At 46.1% G+C, this 21,393-nt stretch overlaps 2 protein-coding genes across 21 annotated transcripts in view; one reads left to right on the top strand and one right to left on the bottom strand.

The window, feature by feature from the left end:
* Nucleotides 1-3,002, bottom strand: part of GON4L (gon-4 like) — a 68,757-nt gene extending 65,755 nt beyond the window's left edge. For 5 of the 20 annotated variants that reach the window (XM_008516775.2, XM_070608652.1, XM_070608649.1 and 2 more), the window contains exon 1: nucleotides 154-436. The gene's annotated coding sequence lies outside the window, so the exon portion shown is untranslated. Of the gene's footprint in view, nucleotides 1-111; nucleotides 1,735-2,916 lie in introns of those variants that run through there. The other 15 variants (XR_011537045.1, XR_011537044.1, XM_070608656.1 and 12 more) reach the window with 9 other exon arrangements.
* Nucleotides 1,432-20,410, top strand: SYT11 (synaptotagmin 11). The gene is made up of 4 exons (XM_008516785.2): nucleotides 1,432-2,121; nucleotides 7,596-8,422; nucleotides 16,322-16,445; nucleotides 17,041-20,410. Exons 1-4 carry the CDS (start codon nucleotides 2,088-2,090, stop codon nucleotides 17,349-17,351), a joined length of 1,296 nt encoding a protein of 431 aa, XP_008515007.1. The 5' UTR covers nucleotides 1,432-2,087; the 3' UTR covers nucleotides 17,352-20,410.
* The last annotated feature ends 983 nt before the right edge of the window (nucleotides 20,411-21,393 follow it).

Below are 21,393 nucleotides of genomic sequence, written 5' to 3'. Positions count from 1 at the left end.
ACTCCCAGCTAGACACCTTCACACCCCTGCCTTCCGTCATGCACCCCACGCCAGCGCTCAGACCCAACCCCCTCAGCCTGGACATCCTTTGCCCGGACACCCAGCTCCCACCTGCCTCTCCCCGCCCCAGGGCACGCAACGCAGCAGCCTCACCAGCCGACCCGATCCCGCGGAAACTCAGCTCCAGTACCACCGGAAGTCAGCCAACGGCAGCGACTGACGTGCGCGCCCCCGAGTCGCGGTGCGCGGCGTCAGGGCGTCAAGGAGCATGCGCTAAGCTCTAGGCTCCATCTTGTTTTAGGGCGGAATGAAGCCACAGGGCTAGTAAGTCAATTGTTGGCAAAAAAATTTAAAGGCATTATCTCGCTTTCTCTGTCCGCGGAGCTATCCTGCTCAAAACAAAACTCGGGGATGAGATTCAGCGGTTTACTTTGACATTTGATCCTTCTAGCCGCGAGACACCCGGAATACGGAACCAAGGAAATGGAGAATTCATAAAATTTCGGAAAAAGGAATCCCTGGGTTACAAATAGTGCGGTTTCCTGAATAAAACTAAGGCAGTCTTGGACTCAATCCGTAGTAATTATTCATATCCATATAATACTCTGTATTTTACAAAATGCTTGCACTTACGTTACTATATATGACTTGATCTTCACAATAACCCCTATAGGACAATGGATATTATTACACCTTCTAATTTGCACAGGACAAATTTCTGGCTCAACTGGGTAGGTGATTTCACAAAGATACACAGCTATCAAGGGGAATCAGGTATCCTAACTCAAGCTGCTAATGCATTAATCCTGTGCCCAGGGAGGTGCCTGGGGCATAGTCAATGTTCAATAATTCAATACATGTGTTTTGAATGAATAAATGACTCCTAGAACCATGTTGTTTCCACTTTTCTAGAAGGACAGAATGTCAAGGCTGGAAAAATACATTCAATTCTCCCATTTTACAGGTGAACCAGCAACAAATATTTATGTATTTAAATAATCTGTTTGACCTTATCCTATCTGTACACAGAATCCCACAGGATAAAGTATCCACAGCCAAAATGAAGGGTGAAATTGATGCAATCATGGAGATAACCGCCAACAGTCTGACTCTAACCTGAATCACCCCAGCTCTCCCAAATGCCAAGGAAGTCTCTAGAAGCTTGGAGTTTCCTTCGAGTCCTGCTTTTGCACCTACAGAATACACAGATCTGTTGGTTTGCGCGCTTTCTCACTCTCCTAAGCAGCCTTAAGCACTTGAAGCTTTTGGAAGAGAAATATTCAACACTGATTAACTTTGGCACTCTTCATTAATCTTTTACTTAAGAAAGCTTTAATTTACACACCACAAAATCCATCTGTTTTACTTGTACAATTAAATCATTTTCAGCAAATTTTCAGAGTTGTGCAACCATCACCGGGTTTGGTCTTTAATCAGAGCTTCTGATGTTTAAGTTTCCATAATAACCTTTAGTCGTTCCAGAAATGCCTAACATAACGGCAATTGATACTGAAATGCAGGCAGTACAGAATTTTGTTTTTTCAAAATCCTGAGCTCCCTCTCACACAGAACATTCTGCTGCTATATTAAGCCGAGGGAACCGAAATCACAGGATCTATAGTACCTCATATGATAATACGCCTACGTTCTCCTCACTCAGGCCTCGGAGTTTTCGCCTAATAGACCCAGAGCCCGTCAGTGGGCGGAGTCTGATTCTCGGGAAATCTCGGCGATGGGAGGGGTCCCCTCCCGGAGATCCTCCGGAAAGGGGCGAGGCCTGCCTTCCGGAACTTTTCGGACAGAGGCGGAGTCTTCTGCCGAGGGCCGTTCGGAAGAAGGCGGGGCCTACCTCGCATCAGGACCAGTCTGGCTGCACCTGCATCCTTAGCTCAGAGCATCCCTGGAGCATCTTAAGAAGCGACCGCAGCTGGCAACCAGGGACCAGACCGTCGCAGGAGGCGTCCGCCAGATACCTTCCCCCTCCCCTGACCTAGCGCTCTACAGCAGCGGCCTCAGTACTGACCGGGGGTTCCCAGAGTTGTCCGACCACTGCAAAAGCATTTATAGCAATAGCCTCTGACTACGACATGGCTGAGATCACCAATATCCGACCTAGCTTTGGTAAGTAGAGTCGGGCAAACTAAGCCTGGGGTGGTCGGAACCGTTGCAAAGCCAAGGGAGCCCAGCAGCTGGGCAGGGAGTGAAGGCCACACCATGGCCTTCAAGTGCCAGCCCCACTAGAATCGGGCCTGTGGTGGTGGGTGGTGGGTGGTGGGTGGTGGGTGGTGGGTAGCGGGCAGTGGACAGAGTCTGAACTTGAGCTATGGGCTGCGGGGGCCGGCAAGGCCAGAGCCACACCGAGGGTGGGGAGGTCCAGGATGCTAAAACCTTGTATGGTGCACTGTCAGCACTGCTGGAGGTGAGAAACAGCAAGCTTGCAGAGGACGTGAACCCCTCCTTCTGGGAGGAGAGGTGCGGTAGGCCGAGCCCTCCCCCTTGGGGCACGCAGGGCGGTGCCCCTTCCTCCCCCTCCCACTCCTCAAAGCTGCGGGGGAGGGAGGTGGCAAGGGGGATGGGCATCAAGATGGCAGCTTGGAGACTGTGGGCTGTGTGGCTGGCAGCCAGGGGAGGCGGCGGCCTCCAGGGAAAGAGAGGTGCGGGGGTGGGGAGCAAAAAGGAAGCCACTCCTTAAGCCGGTCAGCTGGATGCTGGGGCTGGAGGAAACGTGAGCCCTGCAAGTTCTATTCTGCATCGTAATGGTGGGGTCCGTCTGATGCTACCAAATGGCGCTTGGCGCTGCTGGGCTGGGGGATGACGTGATGTCTATTTCTGGGCCTCCTGGCAGCGCCTAGGCTCTTCTTCCCAGGCCTTTGTTCCCTGTTTCCCTGGGCTGGCTTTTCAAAAAGGGGGACTCACCCGCGCTGGAGCTGGCGGGGGCCAGATCCCGGCCGGAGGGGGAGGGGCGAGAGAGGCCGAGCCCGGGGGAGGCCGCTTTGTGTACCAGAGACAGCATTACGTCATCTCAGAGCGGCTGGTCCCCGACCCAGCCCTGTGGGCTTCAAGATCAGTTACACTCCCTGGAGCAGAGTGGAGTGAAAAAATAGGGATGAAGATGGGAAAGAAGAGCTCGAGAAGCAAGTTTTTTTCCCTCTTTGGGGATTCCTCCAGAATGTGCTAGGGTAGCAAACTTCCTGTGCTATGCTTTCCTGGTCTAAAAATAAAAAAGAATTGCCCTGCTTCTCCCTCAGTTCTACTCGTTTGGATGGGAGAAGCCAGGGAAAGTTGCTCTCAGCCTAGGGTCCCTTCGTATCCCTTAAGAGATTCTATCCCTCAGACAATCCAGGTTTGAGCATCCAGACTCTAGTGTTTAGGGTGGGGCCACAATTCAACTAGGAAATGGCTTTTCTCACTCCCGCAGTAGGAGGCTCATGGAAATGAGTAGAACCCAATGTGCTCTATCCTTACTATATCAGGAGGAAGACAGCAGATCAGGAAAGTATCCAGACAACACATCACACCCATTAACTAGTGTTCCCACTGACTCCCCAAGGGTAAATCTTGACTGTATTTTTTTTCTTCCACTTCACCTTCTGCATCTCTATTCTTTGAGTCCTGAATTTCCAAAGTAGATGTCCCTTTTGTCATCACGAGCACCCCAAGTTTTTCTTCCTGCTCTTTCTTTTTCTTATGCCTTCTGTCCAACATATTCTTTTGCCTAATTCTTTGGAAAGTGAGACTGTGTGGAGCGTAATACAGTGATTTCCTTTAGAAGAAATATTTGAAAGAGAGAAAAGAAATTGTATCAGCCTTTTACATACATTTTATTTAATCCTTACAAATACCCTCCCGTGCAGGCATTATGGTATATATTTGCCGGATGAGGAAACTGAGGCTCAGGGAGATAAAATAACTTGGCTAAAGTAAAACAAACTAGTGAGGGTAGTGCTAGAATTTAAACCAGCGTCCAGGTGATGCCAAAGTTCACTCTTGTTTCACTGTGTCACACTGGCCTGCTTGACAGGGAAAGGCGATTTTAGTAAAGGAAGTGTCAGTAAGCAGGTCTGGTCAGAGGCGGAGAGAGTTGGACATAGCCCAGATGTGTCTTGCAGGTCTTTAGACCTGTACAGAGGGTCTCCTACATAGAGAACTGCCACTTCTGACTTTTTCACGTCTCATAGAGTCCTTCATTTCAAATGCCATAGCCCTTCGGAGATATGCCAAGCCAACACTCAATTATCCATGACCTTGGAGGACAAAAGGAGCAAGCAACACAAGTCACTGAAATTTACAACTACTTTAAAACACTCTTTCAGCCATTAGTTCCAACTTCCTTTTCCCACCAAGCTTTTGACTAAAGCAAGACGGGGGGTTCTGAGTTTCATCATTTCTGATTTTTCTAGTTCACTGCCTTGAGTGTAGGGGAGAAAGGCAGGGGTTAACAAATACGAAAATGAAGAAGAAAGTAGAGCAAAAGTGGGAAACAAGATAGAGGAGCGCACTAGATAATCCACAAATGGATGCCTCTGTTTCTCTTCTTTTCCTTCTCTATCCTCCTGAAAGATGAGAATCCTTCATCTTCTCTGTTACCCACCCCCACCCCCATTTTCTAACAGTAAAAGCTGAGGCATTTTCAGGAGCACTAGGTTCCTTCAAGATCACCTCGTAAATCTGTGGTAGAGCCAAAAGGATCACTCAGATGTCTCCCAAGCTGGGCCTTTAGATCTACCCTTCGAATCATTCTTGAAAATATACCTGTCTTGGTAGTTCCCTACTTTCCTCTTCTCATAGAGACAAGCAATGTTCAGTTTCACTAATCACTAGCAAAGAATTTTCCAGAAATACCCTTATTGGTGAATGAACAACCACTTTTTCAGATTGTGCCCATTCTGATTGATGACTGAATCCAATCACTTGTTCAAACAAATATTTACTGAACTCCTTTTAGATGCAAGAGACTCAAGGATTCAAAGATGAACAGAATGTTACTTCTGCCTGTTCTCAGGGAGCTTACCACCAAGGCTGCCCGCGTTTTGTGAAACCTCTCCTAACAACTCTTATTTCACATAATATCTGAGACTAAACACTATTATTATTCAGTATGGCCATGGCCATAGCCATGGCCGTGGTCACCTTGACTTATTTTGTTAATGGCTTTACTCCTTGTCTATATTATTTTAAAATGTAACCCCTTCTTTTCTTACCTGGTCCCAGCTTTTGTAGAACCATGGGATGTTTGAGGCAGAAAGACCTTCAGAGACATTTAGTCCAATCCCCATTCAAGAAATCCTTTTAGAATAAGTCTGACCATTGGGGATCGAACCTTTGTTTAAAAGTTTGAATTGGAGATTCACTGCCTCATGAAGCAATCTCGGCCAGTGTGAGGCAGTTCTAATAATAATTTGATTCTTTTTGTTGAGTCAAAATCTGTCTTCCTGTAACCTGTACGCATTCCTGCTAGACCTGCCCTCCAGAGTAAAATCAGATCAGAACTTCTTCCATCAAAATGCCTTAAATAATTGAAGAAATGTATTATTCTTAGACTTCAGCTCCAGTTCCTTCAATTTTTCCTCACGTGATATGATTTCCAGGTCTTTTACTATCCTGATTATCCGTTATGTAGAGACATTCTGGTGTCAGGCAGAGCAGGGTTTAAACTCTTTGCTGCCATGTGCTACTATGTGGCCTAAAGGCAGATTTGAGTCCCCGGGTTCCTCAGCTGTAAAGTGGGAATATTAATAGCACCTATTCAATAAGTTCTTTGATTCAGAGAGAGAAAGCTCTAGCACAATGCCCAGCAGGGACATAATAAATGTACACAAAAAATAGCAGTTTTTATTCTTGTCAGTGCTAGACAGAACATTCCACGTGTGTTGTGACCAGTGCAGATGAAATTATACTACCCCTCCTGTGATCTGGACACCTTACTCGTAGTATAAACAAACATTAGCCTGATTAGTCTGCAAGCTTGTCATCATCCAAACTACTACTAAGTTATTTTTGCTCAAACTTGTCAAATAAGGTCTCCCGTTGCCTATCAATAGATTTTGAAAGCCAAATAGAATTTCACATGTATCCCTAATATCAGCAATCATATTGACCTCTCCTCTCTCTCCAGTCTGTGGGGGCTGTTTGGGATTCACTAATTCATTTGTTCACTGAAGACTTGTTATGTACCACATGGTTCTAGGACCTGGAGATACAGAGGTGGACAAAACAGACAGTCACTATTCTTATTAACTTATCTGGTGAGGGAAGACAGACACATAAATATATGTTGGAGATATCAGTCCTATGAAGAAAAATAAAGCAGGGTAATGGGGATATTATGTCACTTGAGGCGTCTCTGATAAGGTGAGGTTTGAACAGAGGCCTGCAGTGAGTGAGGCAGTGAGCCAGGCAGACACGTGGTGGATGTTCCAGGAAGAATCTGGAATATGCTGGAATCACATTTATTTCCTCAGTTCTTCCTGTCCTACCCAAGTATTCCCCTAAAAATAATGTAGAAAACTAGAGGCCTTATCTAGACCTTTAAGACCTAAACCCAACTTGGTTTCAATGAACTTAAGTGGGAAAAAAAAAATCCCAAACCTAATTATATAAGTCAGGGGTCCACCTTGTATGGGAAAAGACAAGACTAGAGGAAGGGAAGGAAAAACTCTTTTTCTCTTTTAGTGCTGGGGATACAGAAATGAACAAAACAGACAAAATCATTGTCCTCTTAAAACTTACATTCTAGTGAAGATAGACAATAAATAGTAAAATTACATATGTGTGTGTGTGAGAGAGAGAGAGAATGACAAGATATATAGAGAAAAGGAACAGGGTTATAAAATAGGAGTCTTGGAGATGAAGAAAGTGGCACTGTTAACAAGGGTGGTCAGGGAAGACCTTATTAAGAAGGTGACATTTAAGCAAAGATCTGATATTTTCACAGTCCCTATTTCTTCCTACTTAAAATATTTGTTTTTTAAATACCTGGGAGCTGAAATTTGGAACCTATTTTTAAGGTACTTAGACCCGGAGTTCTTTTTACCACTCTTGAGGACCTTACTGAAACCATCCAAAGTCAGCACCACATCCTCCCAACCCGGCTGCCGGTCAGTCAGTCACCCCAGGCCCATTGCTTGCAAATCCTGTACTGGATGCTGTGGAATGTCCTCCTGAAACCAGACACAGCTTATTCCCTTGTGTAACAGTTGAGGTGAATGGGTTCCCATGTAAAAAGGTGACCTTATAACTCTTACAGGGCAGCTTTATGTGAAACACAAATCAATATGAGCAAACCAAGTCCACAAGTGCTCAGGGAAGGCCAAGAAAAGAACAGGGAGTCAGGTGGGGCACTTCGTGTAAGCCTTTCTGGAGAAGATAAATATTTCATCCAGGTTTGGTGGAAAGGAAGAGCCATGGATTGGTTGGAGAGGATGGGTGAAGGTGTCTCTAAGAGAAAGGAGAAGCTCATAAGCCCAGATGAGCAAATTTTGCTTTGAAGGCTGGGTTACAGATTAGCTTGGCTCCAACGGAGGCACTAAGCAAGGGAGCTCTGGACAGGGGTTGAGGTCTACCTGCCTTGACACATCTCTGGTCTCTACCTTCAGATGTGTCACCAGTGGTGGCCGGCCTCATTGGGGCCTCTGTGCTGGTGGTGTGTGTCTCGGTGACTGTCTTTGTCTGGACATGCTGCCACCAGCAGGCAGAGAAGAAGCACAAGACTCCACCATACAAGTTTATTCACATGCTCAAAGGCATCAGCATATACCCAGAGACTCTTAGCAACAAAAAGAAAATCATCAAAGTGCGGAGAGACAAAGATGGCCCTGGGAGGGAAGGGGGACGCGGGAACCTGTTGGTGGATGCAGCAGAGGCTGGCCTGCTGGGCCAAGACAAGGGTCCCGGGGGACCTAGCTCTGGATCTTGTATAGACCAATTACCCATCAAAGTGGACTATGGGGAAGAACTGAGGAGCCCCATTGCGAGCCTGACCCCAGGGGAGAGCAAAACCACTTCTCCGTCATCTCCAGAGGAGGATGTCATGCTAGGATCCCTCACCTTCTCAGTGGACTATAACTTCCCGAAAAAAGCCCTGGTGGTGACAATCCAGGAGGCCCATGGGCTGCCAGTGATGGATGACCAGACCCAGGGCTCTGACCCCTACATCAAAATGACCATCCTTCCCGACAAGCGGCATCGGGTGAAGACCAGAGTGCTGAGGAAGACCCTGGACCCTGTGTTTGACGAGACCTTCACCTTCTATGGCATCCCGTACAGCCAGCTGCAGGACCTGGTGCTGCACTTCCTTGTCCTCAGCTTTGACCGCTTCTCTCGGGACGACGTTATCGGGGAGGTCATGGTGCCATTGGCTGGAGTGGACCCCAGCACAGGCAAGGTACAGCTGACCAGGGACATCATCAAAAGGAACATCCAGGTGAGGAGGAAGAGTGTGTTGGGGAGGGATGGTAGGTTGGGGGAGGTGAGATCTCAGGGGACAAATGGAAGGGGAAGCGGGTGAGAGGGGTGGCAAAGAGGGGCTGTAGGAAGGAAGCTCTTGGCTATCAAGAAAAAGCTGTGGTCAAAGTAAGATGGAGGGCATGGCAGGTTAGGTCTCCTCCAAGAAGCAACTTCCTGAGGAAAGAAGGGCAGGTAGCTTCTGAAATTTCACCGAGTGGTTGGCATCCTGACGCTGCATCCAGCTTGCTTGGAGCAGGCTGGTCCACCAGTCCTAGGCCCTCATCGCATCAGGGACATGAGGCCCAGTTTCTTCTCCAAAATAATGTGTGATCTTCCTCTAGTGAACTTATTTTCCACAGTTGAGAAACCATGAAAGTGGTTCAGTAATTTTCCCCTCAATTTCCCTTTCCCAACCCAAACCTAGGGGGTGTACATAGTGTGTCATATATGTCTTCTAATAACCATTTTATAAATGCAATTGAATGAATTGCTTCACCCTCGAGCCCCTCACCAAGGCCCAAACCTTTGCCATAGATCCTTCTCCCCTCTCCACTCCTCCTCTCCTTCCTCTTTGCCTTAGAAGGGGAATGAGAGCCCACCATCCTGCCTTCTCCCCATTGGGCCAGCATTTTCTCTTGAGTTGTAATTTCAGAGCCCCCATTGATTCATTTCTTCCACAACTGGGAGGCAGTGTAGTTCCACAATTAGGACGCGGGCTCTGGAGTCGGACTGCCTGGCTTCACATTCCGGCTCACCACTTTCCAGCTGTGATGTGGGTGCATGAGTTACTTAACCTCGCTAAACTCTTTCCCCATCTGTAAAATGGAGCTGATCCTGTTGCGTTCCTTACAGGGTTATGAAAATCGAATGAGATAATACACCTGGCATATTATTGCCCTTGCCGAGCTTTTACCTTAGTGGAGGAGAAAGACAAACCGTCTTGGCTATTACCGTATAGTGAGTGTGGGAGGTGCCATGAAAGAAGCTGTTGACATTTTAAACTTAGAGTTTCATTTATTTTTCAGGATGTAACATAAGTGGTTAATAACAAGGACTTTGAAGTCAGACCTGAGTTCGAATCCAGATTCCACCAGCTAACTGACCTTGAGCAAGCTGCTTAGCTTCTCTAAGTCTCAGTTTCTAATAGGAATTAAGATGCTGCATTTACATAGTCCCTAGCACAGTGAACCTTCAATAAATTGTAACCATTATTATTGTTACTATTATTTCTGTATTATTAATAAAGTTTGATCCCTGGGAGGTATATGTAGTTTGTAGATATTGACGTTTTCTTTTGACAAAGTGAAGAAAGACAAGGGAAGCCTGAATCAGTGGAGAAGGGGGTAGAAGGTTCAGAAAGGATATCAGGGCTACTGAGAACAACTGCGCATCTCCCAGAAAGAGCCCTGCCTGTAGGTGCCAGACTTCTCTCTTGATGCCTTTTCCACCTGCAAGCCCAGGCTGGACTCAGTGGGGAGGCAAGAGGCTCAGATCTGGACAGAAAAGGCTTCCAGGCCAGCAGGGGTTGAGTGTGCGTTGAGCTCCTGGGTATAAGGTTTGTCCACTGAAGAAGCGCACTGTGCCAGGTTGGAGGGGGTGGAGGGGGCTGTTCCCCTTGGAGATACGTTCCTACCTTCTCTGCTGTGTACCAGGCACCTGTGCCACTGCAGCCAGCCCAGTCATGCCATTGCCTGAAGAACTGCTGCCACGTGGCACACTCAGCTCTGCCTCACAGGGGCCAGGGAAGTCCAGACATTTTGAAGAATATTAGAGGCATTTGGTCAGGGCATAAACACTGGTCCAATGCCAGGATACAATGAGACATCCTGGAGTCCAGCACAGCAGGGATTCTTGTATCTGCTGAGGTTGGAGTCAGAAGACATGGACAGAAACAGGCAGCAGTGCAGGTTCATGTCTCCCCATCCTTTCCCCTCTCACCCATTTCTTTTCCTTAGGGTTCTGCCAGCCCCCTCGCTGTTTCCTGACTCCCCTTTACAGCAGCTCCAGTACTCCACTCCCTCCTTCATTCACCTCTCCTCACCCAGACTCCTTGCCCAGAGTTGGGGATCCTTTCCAACATAGCCTACCCTGTAGCCCCAACCTTGGTAAAGCCACCAACTAGCTGGGCTCTTCCAGACGGCTCATGCACTCATAGCCCATGGCTGAAAGTGGAGGATGGCTCTGTGCCAAGCTGCAGCTGGGACGAGACTGGCAAGGAAAGGGACTGATCTGGGCTGGAAACAAAACAGCCTCAAATCCAGGACACTGGGCAGGGAGCACAGACAATGGCATTTGCTAAACTGCCCGGGGATCTTGGCAAGAGCCAAGTTTCTTTCCACTTTATTAACTCCCTTTAGGAGGGATAAGCCAGGGCTGGGATCCTGAGCAACACGTCCTCTGGGAGAGGCCCCAGACAGGACGCCCAGAGCCTGTGCAGCCCTACAACAGAGCCTTCCAGCCTCCCAGACCTCCTAAGCCTGTTTTCCCCAACCAGTGCCTGTGGGCAGGGCTGTGTTCCATCCTGAGCCTTGGCTGTCATCTCCCCCCTGTCACTTGGCCCCATGATTCCCTAGCAGTGCAGACTCTAAATGTCTACCCCAAATCCTCCCTACTGTAGCTGAGTCTGCCCTTTCTGGATCACCCCTTGGCTCATCAGTTAGAGCTGCTCTGAAGTATTCCACACTGTCTGTAAAGAGCTTTTTCTGGTCTGTGTAAAGCATTCCCTTATAATATGAGCCAAATTATCTTCCTCCAAAGATTCCTGGGTGGAGACTTGGGAGAATTGCATTTCTCTAGACAACCCCCCCCCCACCCACCCCTAACTGCATTTCCTGACCTTCAGCAGAAAATTCATCTCTTGTCCTTTCCATTATTATGGTGCGGTCCAGATGAAGAAGCCCAGGACTGGTCATCATTTCTGACTCCGTCCGTTTCACAGCCTAACTCTGGGCAAGAAGTTATCTTCTCTGGGCTTCAGTCTTCCTCGAGGCTGGATCATGAAGGCTAATGTGGTCACTTTGTGAGGGTACTCTCAGCTCTTATTAATATACAGAAAGATATGAAAAGCATTAAAAATTAACCCTTGAGGGGCCGGCCCGGTGGCGCAGTGGTTAAGTGCGCACGTTCCACTTCAGTGGCCTGGGATTTGCCGGTTCGGATCCCAGTTGCAGACATGGCACCGCTTGTCGAGCCATGCTGTGGTAGGCGTCCCATGTATAAAGTAGAGGGAGATGGGCACAGATGTTAGCTCAGGGCTAGTCTTCCTCAAAAAAAAAAAAAAAAAAATTAACTCTTGAGTATTAGTGAAAGAAGGTCACCGTATAAATTCTACAATGCCCCAAATCTCTGGACTTTGGAACTAGACTTTTTTTTTGCATGGCAGCTTTTTTTTTCAAATATTTTATTCAGATAGAAGTTAAAGTGAATTTACATTCCCATAATAAAAGCCCCACAAAGAGAAGGGAGGCAGTGCAGAGAGGGCTGGGGGATGAAGAAGAGACAGTGGGAAAGCAGTGATTTACAAGGTGGATAATAGAGAGTTGTTAGACTCCTAATTTCTTCAGGTCATTGTTTTCCAAACTGTTTCCTGTCTTTCTACTGCCAGATCTGGTGTTGATGATTTGGGACAGTGGTCATGGGAATGAGAGGATTCTGAAAATCTCAGATTTACAAGCGACCTTAGAGGTCACCCAGTGTAGCCAAAAGGGACTGAGAAGAGAAAAGGAAAAAGGAATGTCGATTTTCCAGGAACAATAAAGAAATAAGCAATAAAGAAAGTTGCTATGTATAGATATTGAGGAGAAGACAAGGGGCATGTGGTTGAATGTTAAGGTTTTTGTTTCTTTTGTTTTCCCATGATTGTGATTTATGTGGAGGTGGCCCTTAGGACTTCCAGCCCCAATAAATGTTTATTGAGGACGCCTGAGTCCACCGAGTGCAGAGTGGCTAGCACATCATTCTGGAAGGGGCTCTGCTAGTTATAGGAAATAAACTTATCCCTCACCTAAGTGTTTCCTTCATCTGAACATCTTTAGGACCACTGCTTCTGTTTGTCTTTTCCAGTGGAGGAAAACGGAGCCCACTGTCTGAGAGCAGAGCCTCCCAGCTCTGTCAGGCATGGATAAAAGCCTTTCTCCGCCTTGTCCGTCTGCTTGCCTGCCCCCCAACAGGGTCTTTGCCTCACTAGGCCAAGGGGCTGGGAAACAGAGCTCACTCCCAGCCCTTGACAAAGAGCCCTTGAGAAAGAGCCATTGACAAGGCTACTTGGAATGGGAATTGGGTGGAAAGAGATGGGGAGGGGAGTGAGGGGACGTGAAATTCTGGCCTTCAATGCAGAATGGAATGGCATTCAGGTGGTGTTGTGGCTGCAGACTTGGACTTGGGCATCACAAAGGGGCAGCTGAATGGGGATGGGCTTTCCGCCCATGTGAAATGGCCAAAGGTGAAGGGAGGATCAGACGGAGAACAGTTGCCTGAGGAGTGATTTTAAGAGAGAAAATGATTAAAAGGGTAACCAGAAGTTGTCTGCTTTCCCAGAGAACTAGGGAAGGGGCATGGGGATTTAGATTAGGAAGATTTTGCTATAATGGGTGATTTAGGAAACAGAGTTTTAAACAAATAATAGGGAAACCTAAGCTATCTGGTAATCAATGTTACTTTTACAAATAAAACTCTGTTTTTTAAATGAAATTTCCCCTTTTCCCCACCTATCCTTCTTCTGTATATAAAGTTAGAATTGTATTTAAAGATTGCATATTTAATATTTAGATTCTAGTATTCAAGGATGGTTCCAGAAATAGATATCAATTCTAGTTAACATTTCATTATTCAGGGAAATGGAGGGGAGAGGAGGCCCAAATCATCCAAAAGTCCTTTCCAGATCAACACTGTTCACTGGAACTTTCTACAATGATGGAAATGTTCTGTATCTGCACTGCCCGATATGGTAGCCACTAGCCACCTGTGGCTACTGAGCACTTGAAATGCTGCTAGGGTGACTGAGGAACTGAATTTCTAATTTGATTTAATTTTAATGAATTAAAATTTAAATAGACACGTGTAGCTAGTGGCTACTGTATTGGATAACTCAGTTCTGGATATTTTGGAAGGCATATGATTTTCTCCTTCATGAGGGATTACTTTCCTGATGCCATTTGGCTGTGGTTAATAGTGAAAATGAGTTTGCATTCTCTGATTGTGTTCTGACTCATGTCACAAGGAAGGAGCCCAAAAGTATACTGGTTGGCAAGAGCAACCAGTCTGTGATTTTAAACTGGCTGAGAGTACTTCCCGTGGATATATTCAAGAGCAGATGATATGTACGTTATGGGAAAGGAAAAAATGTGAGGCTTTAATCTAGCAGAGAAAAACCATGGAAATCTTTTTAAAGTCTATTCTGTTTTGTATTTCAATTTCAAAAGCTAAAGGCTAAGTTTAACTTTTGGTTAGCCATGTTGTATGCCCTATGAAAGACATTTCCAGATACTACTGGTATGATATAGGGACTCAAGAAATTTTTTAAACCATGTGAAATATTATCACAGTTTCATTCCTTGAGATGAGGTAAGGCTTATCATCAAAGCACAAACTGTTAGGTTTTTCCCTGTTTTTCATTGACGAGCTACTTAAATCATTTACTGCTGTTGGTCTTTCCTGCACCAGACACACCTGAGCAGGTAGCGCACCAGCCTGTGAGCCTCTTGAGGGTAGGGTTCCTCATTGTCCGTCTTTTCAGCCCAGCTGCTAGCAGAGTGCATGGCACTTAGTAAATGCACACTAAGTCATTTTGCTGGGGACGTAGTGTATGTAAGGCTGGTGGTCAGTATAGTCTGCTTTTGCTCAATCTAAGGAGAATTCCTGGAGTAGGTGACATTTGTTTGTGGCCATGAAGAATACAAGAAATAAGATCTGATAGTGGGGGAATGATTTTGTCCCAAATTTAAAATATGTCCTAAATTCCTCAAATTCCACCTCTTTCGTTTTCCTTATCCCAGCCTCATCCCCACTTTCTAAGCTAGAAACACAGGAAATCCTCCTCCATCTCTTCCCCCTCGCCTCTGTTTATATCTAGTTAGCCACCCAAACCTAGAAAATCTTGGCAGTTGTTCCTGAGATGCATCCTACCCCATGTCCATCTCCTCTGCTATAGCTCTGGTTCCAGGCTGCATCATTTCTTCCTTCGCCTGTTGCAGCAGCCTCTTCACAAGTTTTCTGACTGATCTCTCTCCACTTTAGTCTCTTCTCCAGCTTTCACTAGAATAATAATGTTATGAACATATGAACAACATTAGCAATCACTTTGTCCCTCCCATACCTATGCAGTTCCTCCTGCCTGTGTGCTGCTGCTGACTCTGCTGTTTGGTTAGAGTCCCCCACTGCCCTTCATGCTCGCCTGACCCACCTCTCCCGGTTCCCGGCCCATCCCCCCTGCCCAGCTCCCCAGCATCTGGCACACTCACTTCTCACCATTCTCTGAACACAGTGTACCATCTCAGGACCCAATGCCTTTGTACCAGCCATTCCTGCCACTCTGCCTGACATGCACATTGTCTCTCTGCACGTTGCCTCATGGTCTCTTACTCACCCTTCATGAAGTCAGCCCAGCCGTCAGCTGGCAGAGGCTTCCCCGAATCTCCCAGCAGTGCTTAGTTCTTACTTCCCTGACAAGCACGTGTTCGTTTGCATCTCTGTCTCTTCTTCTGCATGATAAGCTCCTTGGGAGGAAGAACTGAGTCCTCTCAGCTCTGGATCCCCAGCACCTGGCTTGTAGTAAGTATCCAAATGTCATTTAAAATGTTCTTAGAGGACTAGAGTTGTTTGTTTTTCCCCAAGCTTGAAATAGAGCCTAGAATAAAATATAAAGATGGGGAAACAAAGATGTGAGCATGGAGGAGGAAGCTGACTTGGCTAGAGAAGACAGTCTGAAGGGCGTACACTGAGGCTGGCAGAGCAGGTGTGGATATTCACCTTGTGAAATGGAGGAACAGGCTCCAGAAAGTTCAGGGACTTGCCCAAGCCCAGGTGGTGAGTAAATGGCAAAGTTAAGACTCAGACCCGAGTTTCCTGCCTCCCACTCTACAGACTTCAAAACCTTTTTATCATAAAAACCAAATGAAAGAATAGGAGAGAATGCACTCCTGTAGTGTGTTCTGTGTGCCAGGCACTGTGGTGGTTTACAAATTTTAACTTATTTAATCCTATTAATAATCCTACGAGGTAGCTACTGTTTTTAATCTCCATTTTTTTTTTTTTTTTGAGGAAGATTAGCTCTGAGCTAACATCTGCAGCCAATCCTCCTCTTTTCGCTGAGGAAGACTGGCCCTGAGCTAACATCCGTGCCCATCTTCCTCTACTTTATATTTGGGACACCTGCCACAGCATGGCTTGCCAAGTGGTGCCATGTCTGCACCCGGGATCCAAACTGGCAAACCCCAGGCTACCAAAGCAGAACGTGCAAACTTAACCACTGTGCCACCGGGCCGGCCCCTTATCTCCATTTTATAGATGAAGAAACTGAAATGCAGAGATGTCAAGTAACTTGTCCCAGGGCTCACAGATAAGAAGTAGCAGTCAGGATTTGAGTGCAGGCCAGTCTGGCTTCAGAGTCTGTGATCTTAATGACGAGGCTGTGCTGCCTCTCCATGCAAATGATCTCATTTAGTATCAGGGTTTCAGTGAGAACATTTCCTTTTTTCCCTCTATTAAATGTGATGGTAACATGTTTGCGAGGACGACCACGTTCTACACAGCCTTCTCATCCCGGAGTGGCTTCTCCAGCCTCTCTTTCCGCTCCTCTGCACACTTTCCATGCCCTGCCCTGCCCTGCCCTGCCCTGCCCCCTCTGCCAGGATTCTCATCTGCTGTTTCTTCTTCACAGAAGTGCATTAGCAGAGGGGAGCTCCAGGTGTCTCTGTCATATCAGCCTGTGGCGCAGAGAATGACAGTGGTGGTCCTCAAAGCCAGACACTTGCCGAAGATGGATATCACCGGTCTCTCAGGTAGCAGCTATTTACTCCAACTTCTCTCTCATTTCTGAATAACCCCCTCCCCCTTGCCACCTTGCCTGTGGCCCAGTCACACCCCCACATTTCGGCACCCCTTGCATCTCTCACTTTCCACCTGTTCCTCAACCTTTCTACATTCTCTTCCTGATGAATATCTGGGTTATAGATTTCCCTAGCCAGGGAGGTGTTTTGGGTGAGCAAATGGGGTTTTTCCATTCAGCAAAGTATCCTAAATGATATGCGTGCTAGCGGCTGAGCCCTTGCTCCAGTTGAGACTTCTCAAAAAGATAGCAGGCATTTGTTAGTCCCTGTGCCCTTGGAAATGCTTCTTGGTGTCGTGGGTTTCTTCAAACCTGACTTGAGGAAGTTATTCTGTCTATTCCCACTTGGTTTCCTTGGCCCCTTGTCCAGGAAGGCAGACTTCCATATAATCCACGTGCATTTGTTGTGCAATTACTAAAGACCGTGTGGGGGTGGCTGTGAAAGAGATGAACAACGGAGCCCCCTCCTTCCCAACTTGAGGCCGCCATTATATGGAGAGGACCGTGTCATAGGCCCGTCTCCCTTTTTCTTGTGTCTCTGGGGGCCGCAGATCCTTATGTCAAGGTGAACGTCTACTACGGCAGAAAGCGCATCGCCAAGAAGAAAACCCACGTGAAGAAGTGCACTTTGAACCCAGTCTTCAATGAGTCTTTCATCTATGACATCCCCGCTGACCTCCTGCCTGACATCAGCATCGAGTTCCTTGTCATCGACTTCGATCGCACCACCAAGAACGAGGTGGTGGGGAGGCTGATCCTGGGGGCGCACAGTGTCACAGCCAGCGGTGCAGAACACTGGAGAGAGGTCTGCGAGAGCCCCCGCAAGCCTGTGGCCAAGTGGCACAGTCTGAGCGAGTACTAATCCTGTCCTCCTCGCCTCTAACCCCGGGGGCCAGGCTGGGCAGGGACGTGGCGGGGAGGGAGATGACAGAGAGAAGCGGACTCAAAACCTCATTTTAGTTGTAGAAGAAAATTTCTTACAAAACAAACCCCACAAAGAACACCCTACAAGACCACAGCTGCAGATGAGTTCTTAGCGATGATGATTTTTCTCCTTTGCAAGGCACTAGAAATTCTTTTCTTTTTATTAATGGGGGAAAAAAGAGAAGAAAAGACCTCTACAAGTCTATATATAACAATGTAACCTTATACTTGCATGTCTAATACAAACTGAAGAAATTAGCCTAACTGCCAATATCAAGTTACAGATTTTAATCCATGAAAATTGTGTTTTGTGCCGAATTGTATTTGCTGATTACCTGAAATTGGCCTCTTTTTATTGGGCTTCTCTGGAGAGTTACTCTCACTCCCCACCTCTGCGGAAGAATATTTTGCTCTTGTAAAACCTCATATTTTCATCATCCCCATCTTTTCTCCCTATCACCTCTTACGTCTCTGCTCTTTGATTGAGCTCAAGGTCCAGAGGTCTGTGGTAAGCCAAGAAACAAAGGTAGAATGGATAAGGCAGGGTTTGTAGGAGAAGGGATATTTGAGAAATGTATTTTTGCTGTCAGGGCTCCTGCTATGAAGGGGTAAAAGGCAGTCTCTGATTAATCTGTGATGAAGCACATGAACACATCAGACTTACTAGGTAGAATTTGGGTTTACAAAACTCGATGACTTCTCTAAAAAGAGCTTTGGAGACCTCAAACTCAGATATAGGATAGTCCCAATGAACGCATTCAGCTGATCCCAAACGCTGTGTGCAGGCCTGAGGGCAAGGAGAGGAGAAACGAGATGACTGCCTTCCCCCTTTGCCGCTCTGTATGGGAGTGACAGCCATTTGTTGGTCGATGGGTTAGAAGTCATCAGAGGTCTGAAGGATTAAATTGGACTTTGTTTTTCCAGAATTGCTGACCCCTGAGAAGCTTGAGAGTCTTCTCAAGTAGCTTAGATGAAGTTAGTTTTGCTTCATAAGGAAAAGGGCCTTCAGAAATTATTCTTTCTCCTTAAATTTTTCAATAAGCCCTCTTAAAAATAACTAAATGATTAAAATGAGTAAATGTAACTAAATGAGTAATAAAGGTAAATTGGATTTGTCCAGAACATCCTTTCCCTCAAAACGAAAATGCTTAATTTTTAGAACTTATGAGTCTCAAAACAAGGTGAAGGGATGGGGGAACCGCTGAGTTTAATGCTCCTGCTGCCAGTGGGAGATAGAAGTTGAGAGAGACTCGGCGTCTTGCTGAGATCAGAATTCACTTCTCCTTACTCCTAGTCCAGCTGTGTCTCTAACGCTGAGACTTTTCGGATGGCGGAGATTTCATCGACTATAAGTAAGCTTGCATAGGCAGTAGATATTTCTCTGAGCCTGAAGAGGAGCTCAGACAAGCAGCAGTGTGAACTAAGGCCTGAAAGATTAGCCAGGACGGAAGGTCCACATCCACTCAAGAACATCACTTTCTAGTTTGCTTCTGAGAAGGGAGTCGAAAAGCTGAGTCTCTATGGAGAGAGTGGCGATGTTGCCTTTGATGTTCCCTCAACTCTTGTGGATTTAAGACCAATCTGCTTCCCCGGTCCTTTTGTTGTTGTTTTAAGCCTGGATGCTTGACAATGCAGAGCAGTTCTGAGCGGGTGCAAAGCCCACTCTCAGTTCTTGTCCCTGTCAGCCTCCACCCCCCATAATCTGACTCACCGTCTCACCATCAGTTGGATTCACCCCACCAGTCTCTATCCTATACTCCATGGAATGTAAATACTGTATCATACGTAGAAGAAAATAATTTTTGTTTTCTAAAAATGCATTTTGAGATAGTTTAATGTAAATCTGACAGGAGCATTCTGAAGCCCCATTAGGAAAAACTTTAAATGGTTCCTCTTCATCGCCTTAATGTCTAAAGATCAGAAATCGCTGAGCAACCCGCTTTTGTTTCCTTCCCAGAAACAAGGCAAAGCAACAGGTGGAGGTAGTCCGGTCTTTGCCCTGCTGTGTGTGCCTCTGTAGCTCCTCCTGACGGAAGTCTGGGAAAGCAACCTCACCCCACCCCTCTCTCCCCCATCTCCTCTCTCCCCCATCTCCTCTCTCCCCCATCTCCTTGTAGCTTTATTCCCTGCATTCTTTGGGTCCACTGAGCCGTGGGTGGCGAGGTGATGGGGTGGGAACCAGTAGTTCTGCAGCCCAGGAGCTGCCTTGGTGTCTTTCTCAGAAAAAGGCAAAGAGGCAGACGGTACAGGTTTCCTCCCTCCTACCTCAGGCCTGATCCATCATGCCCTTGACTTTGCTGTCCCAAAGTTTTCTAGCTGACTTTGGCTTTCACATTTGTTCTTCCCAGAGCTGACTGATAAGGGTGGAGGAGGCACGCCTCCTCCTAAGATTCAGTTGAAAGACAAGAGAGTCACATCCTAGCTTTTGCACAAGGCACTCATGGTCAGGAATAGGTTAGGGAATGGTCACTTCTGATTTTCCAAGAGTCAGTCCTTCTCTGCTGATATCTTGATTCCTTTGGGAAGACAAGAGTTTTTCTTAATAACAAAAGTCCCTTTATGAGTTATTTCTTCTTTCAGTTCTTGTCAGTGGAGCACAGCCAAGATGTACATGTTGATGAACAGTGCTCTAGATATGAAAACAGATAGAACTGGTTTGTGGGACAGGGGCGGCTTGCTCAGGAGAGGGAATAATGCGAGTCTTTTTTTCTTGGAAGGCATCTGTTATGGCCATGACAGTGACATTGCCCTCGCTGTGATCCTTCTCTGACGTGGTCGTCTTTCTTTACCTTGTGTCTTCTCTTGTAAAAATGAAACTCAAAAATACAATAAGCGTGTCAAATTTGAAAAAAAGAAAAAACTGAAGAAGCTAACATGAATTGTGTGAAACTGCATAATGCTGTAACGCTAACCTACAATATGTAATGCAATCTTGTATGTTGAATTTGTTAATGCACCACACAAGTGCAAAATAAAGACTGATTCACATTAAATAGACACAGTGATGTCAGCATGATTCTCTTGGCAGCTGGATGATGATGATGAAGTTAATACTCAGACTCCAATGGGATGTTCTAGGGCGTGTTTTCCAAAGTATGGTCCCAGACCACCTGACTCAGAATCATCTGGGGCACTTGTTTAAAAATGCAGCTTCCAGGCTCCAGTCCTAGAGACTGTCATTTGATCGGTGACCTGGTTTGCTGCTTGTTCTACTCCTTTTTCTAATCTTTCTGTTTTCCTCTCAAAATGTAATATCTAAGACCATAAACACCAGAGGGAGAGATATGGTTTTTAGTGCTGAGAATTAGTCTGCCCCCTTAATTGGAAATATTTATTCCAGAAAGCAATGCTGAGACTGGTCAATTCTGTTATCTCATTCATTTGTTAGTCAACAAATATTTATTTATTGAGTGTCTACTGTATGCCACGTACTGGAAATACAATACATTGATAATCAAGAGTCCTGTTCTTGTAGAGCTTAGCAGAGGACAAGCAGTAGTCAAATAATCACACTAATAAATATATAATTAGAAACTGAGAAGTGCTCTTAAAGAAAAGGAACACAGGTTAATGCAACACTCTGGGGTCATATATGGGGTGAAATAACCATTGCAACTGCTCTTTATGGCTTTCTCTGCATGCCTTAAGGTCAGGAATGATTCCCTTTTCCTATTTTCTGTTCTGTGTAAATTATCTGCCCTGTGCATAGATGCTAGAGGTGGAGAGAAAGGAAGCAAGAGAAAAAGTCTCTGCTCTTTTAAAGTTTCAGTGATGGAACTAAAAAACATTTTTAAATTACTAAACTAATAAGCATATTATAAGAAAATTGGAAAATAGAAAAGAGGGGAAAAAAATCAGTTAGGATACCAAATCATTTTGTCGTCTTCTCTTATTTCCTGTGTATTTTTTCCCCTGATATATCCCTCAGGCTCATTGTAGAAAAAATGAAAAATAAAGTATAAGTTCATAGAAACAGGAAA

The sequence above is a fragment of the Equus przewalskii genome, unplaced genomic scaffold (assembly GCF_037783145.1).
Source record: "Equus przewalskii isolate Varuska unplaced genomic scaffold, EquPr2 ChrUn-9, whole genome shotgun sequence".
Taxonomy (NCBI): Eukaryota; Metazoa; Chordata; class Mammalia; order Perissodactyla; family Equidae; genus Equus; species Equus przewalskii.
Note: the sequence above shows the minus strand (reverse complement) of the source record. Positions and strands in the feature narration are given on the sequence as shown.

Excerpts from the sequence above, each read along its gene's own strand:
- SYT11 (XM_008516785.2), top strand. The coding sequence starts at position 2,088 with ATGGCTGAGATCACCAATATCCGACCTAGCTTTG. Across the intron at positions 8,423-16,321 it reads TCATCAAAAGGAACATCCAG|AAGTGCATTAGCAGAGGGGA; the intron begins GTGAGGAGGAAG and ends TCTTCTTCACAG. Across the intron at positions 16,446-17,040 it reads TATCACCGGTCTCTCAGGTA|ATCCTTATGTCAAGGTGAAC; the intron begins GCAGCTATTTAC and ends TGGGGGCCGCAG.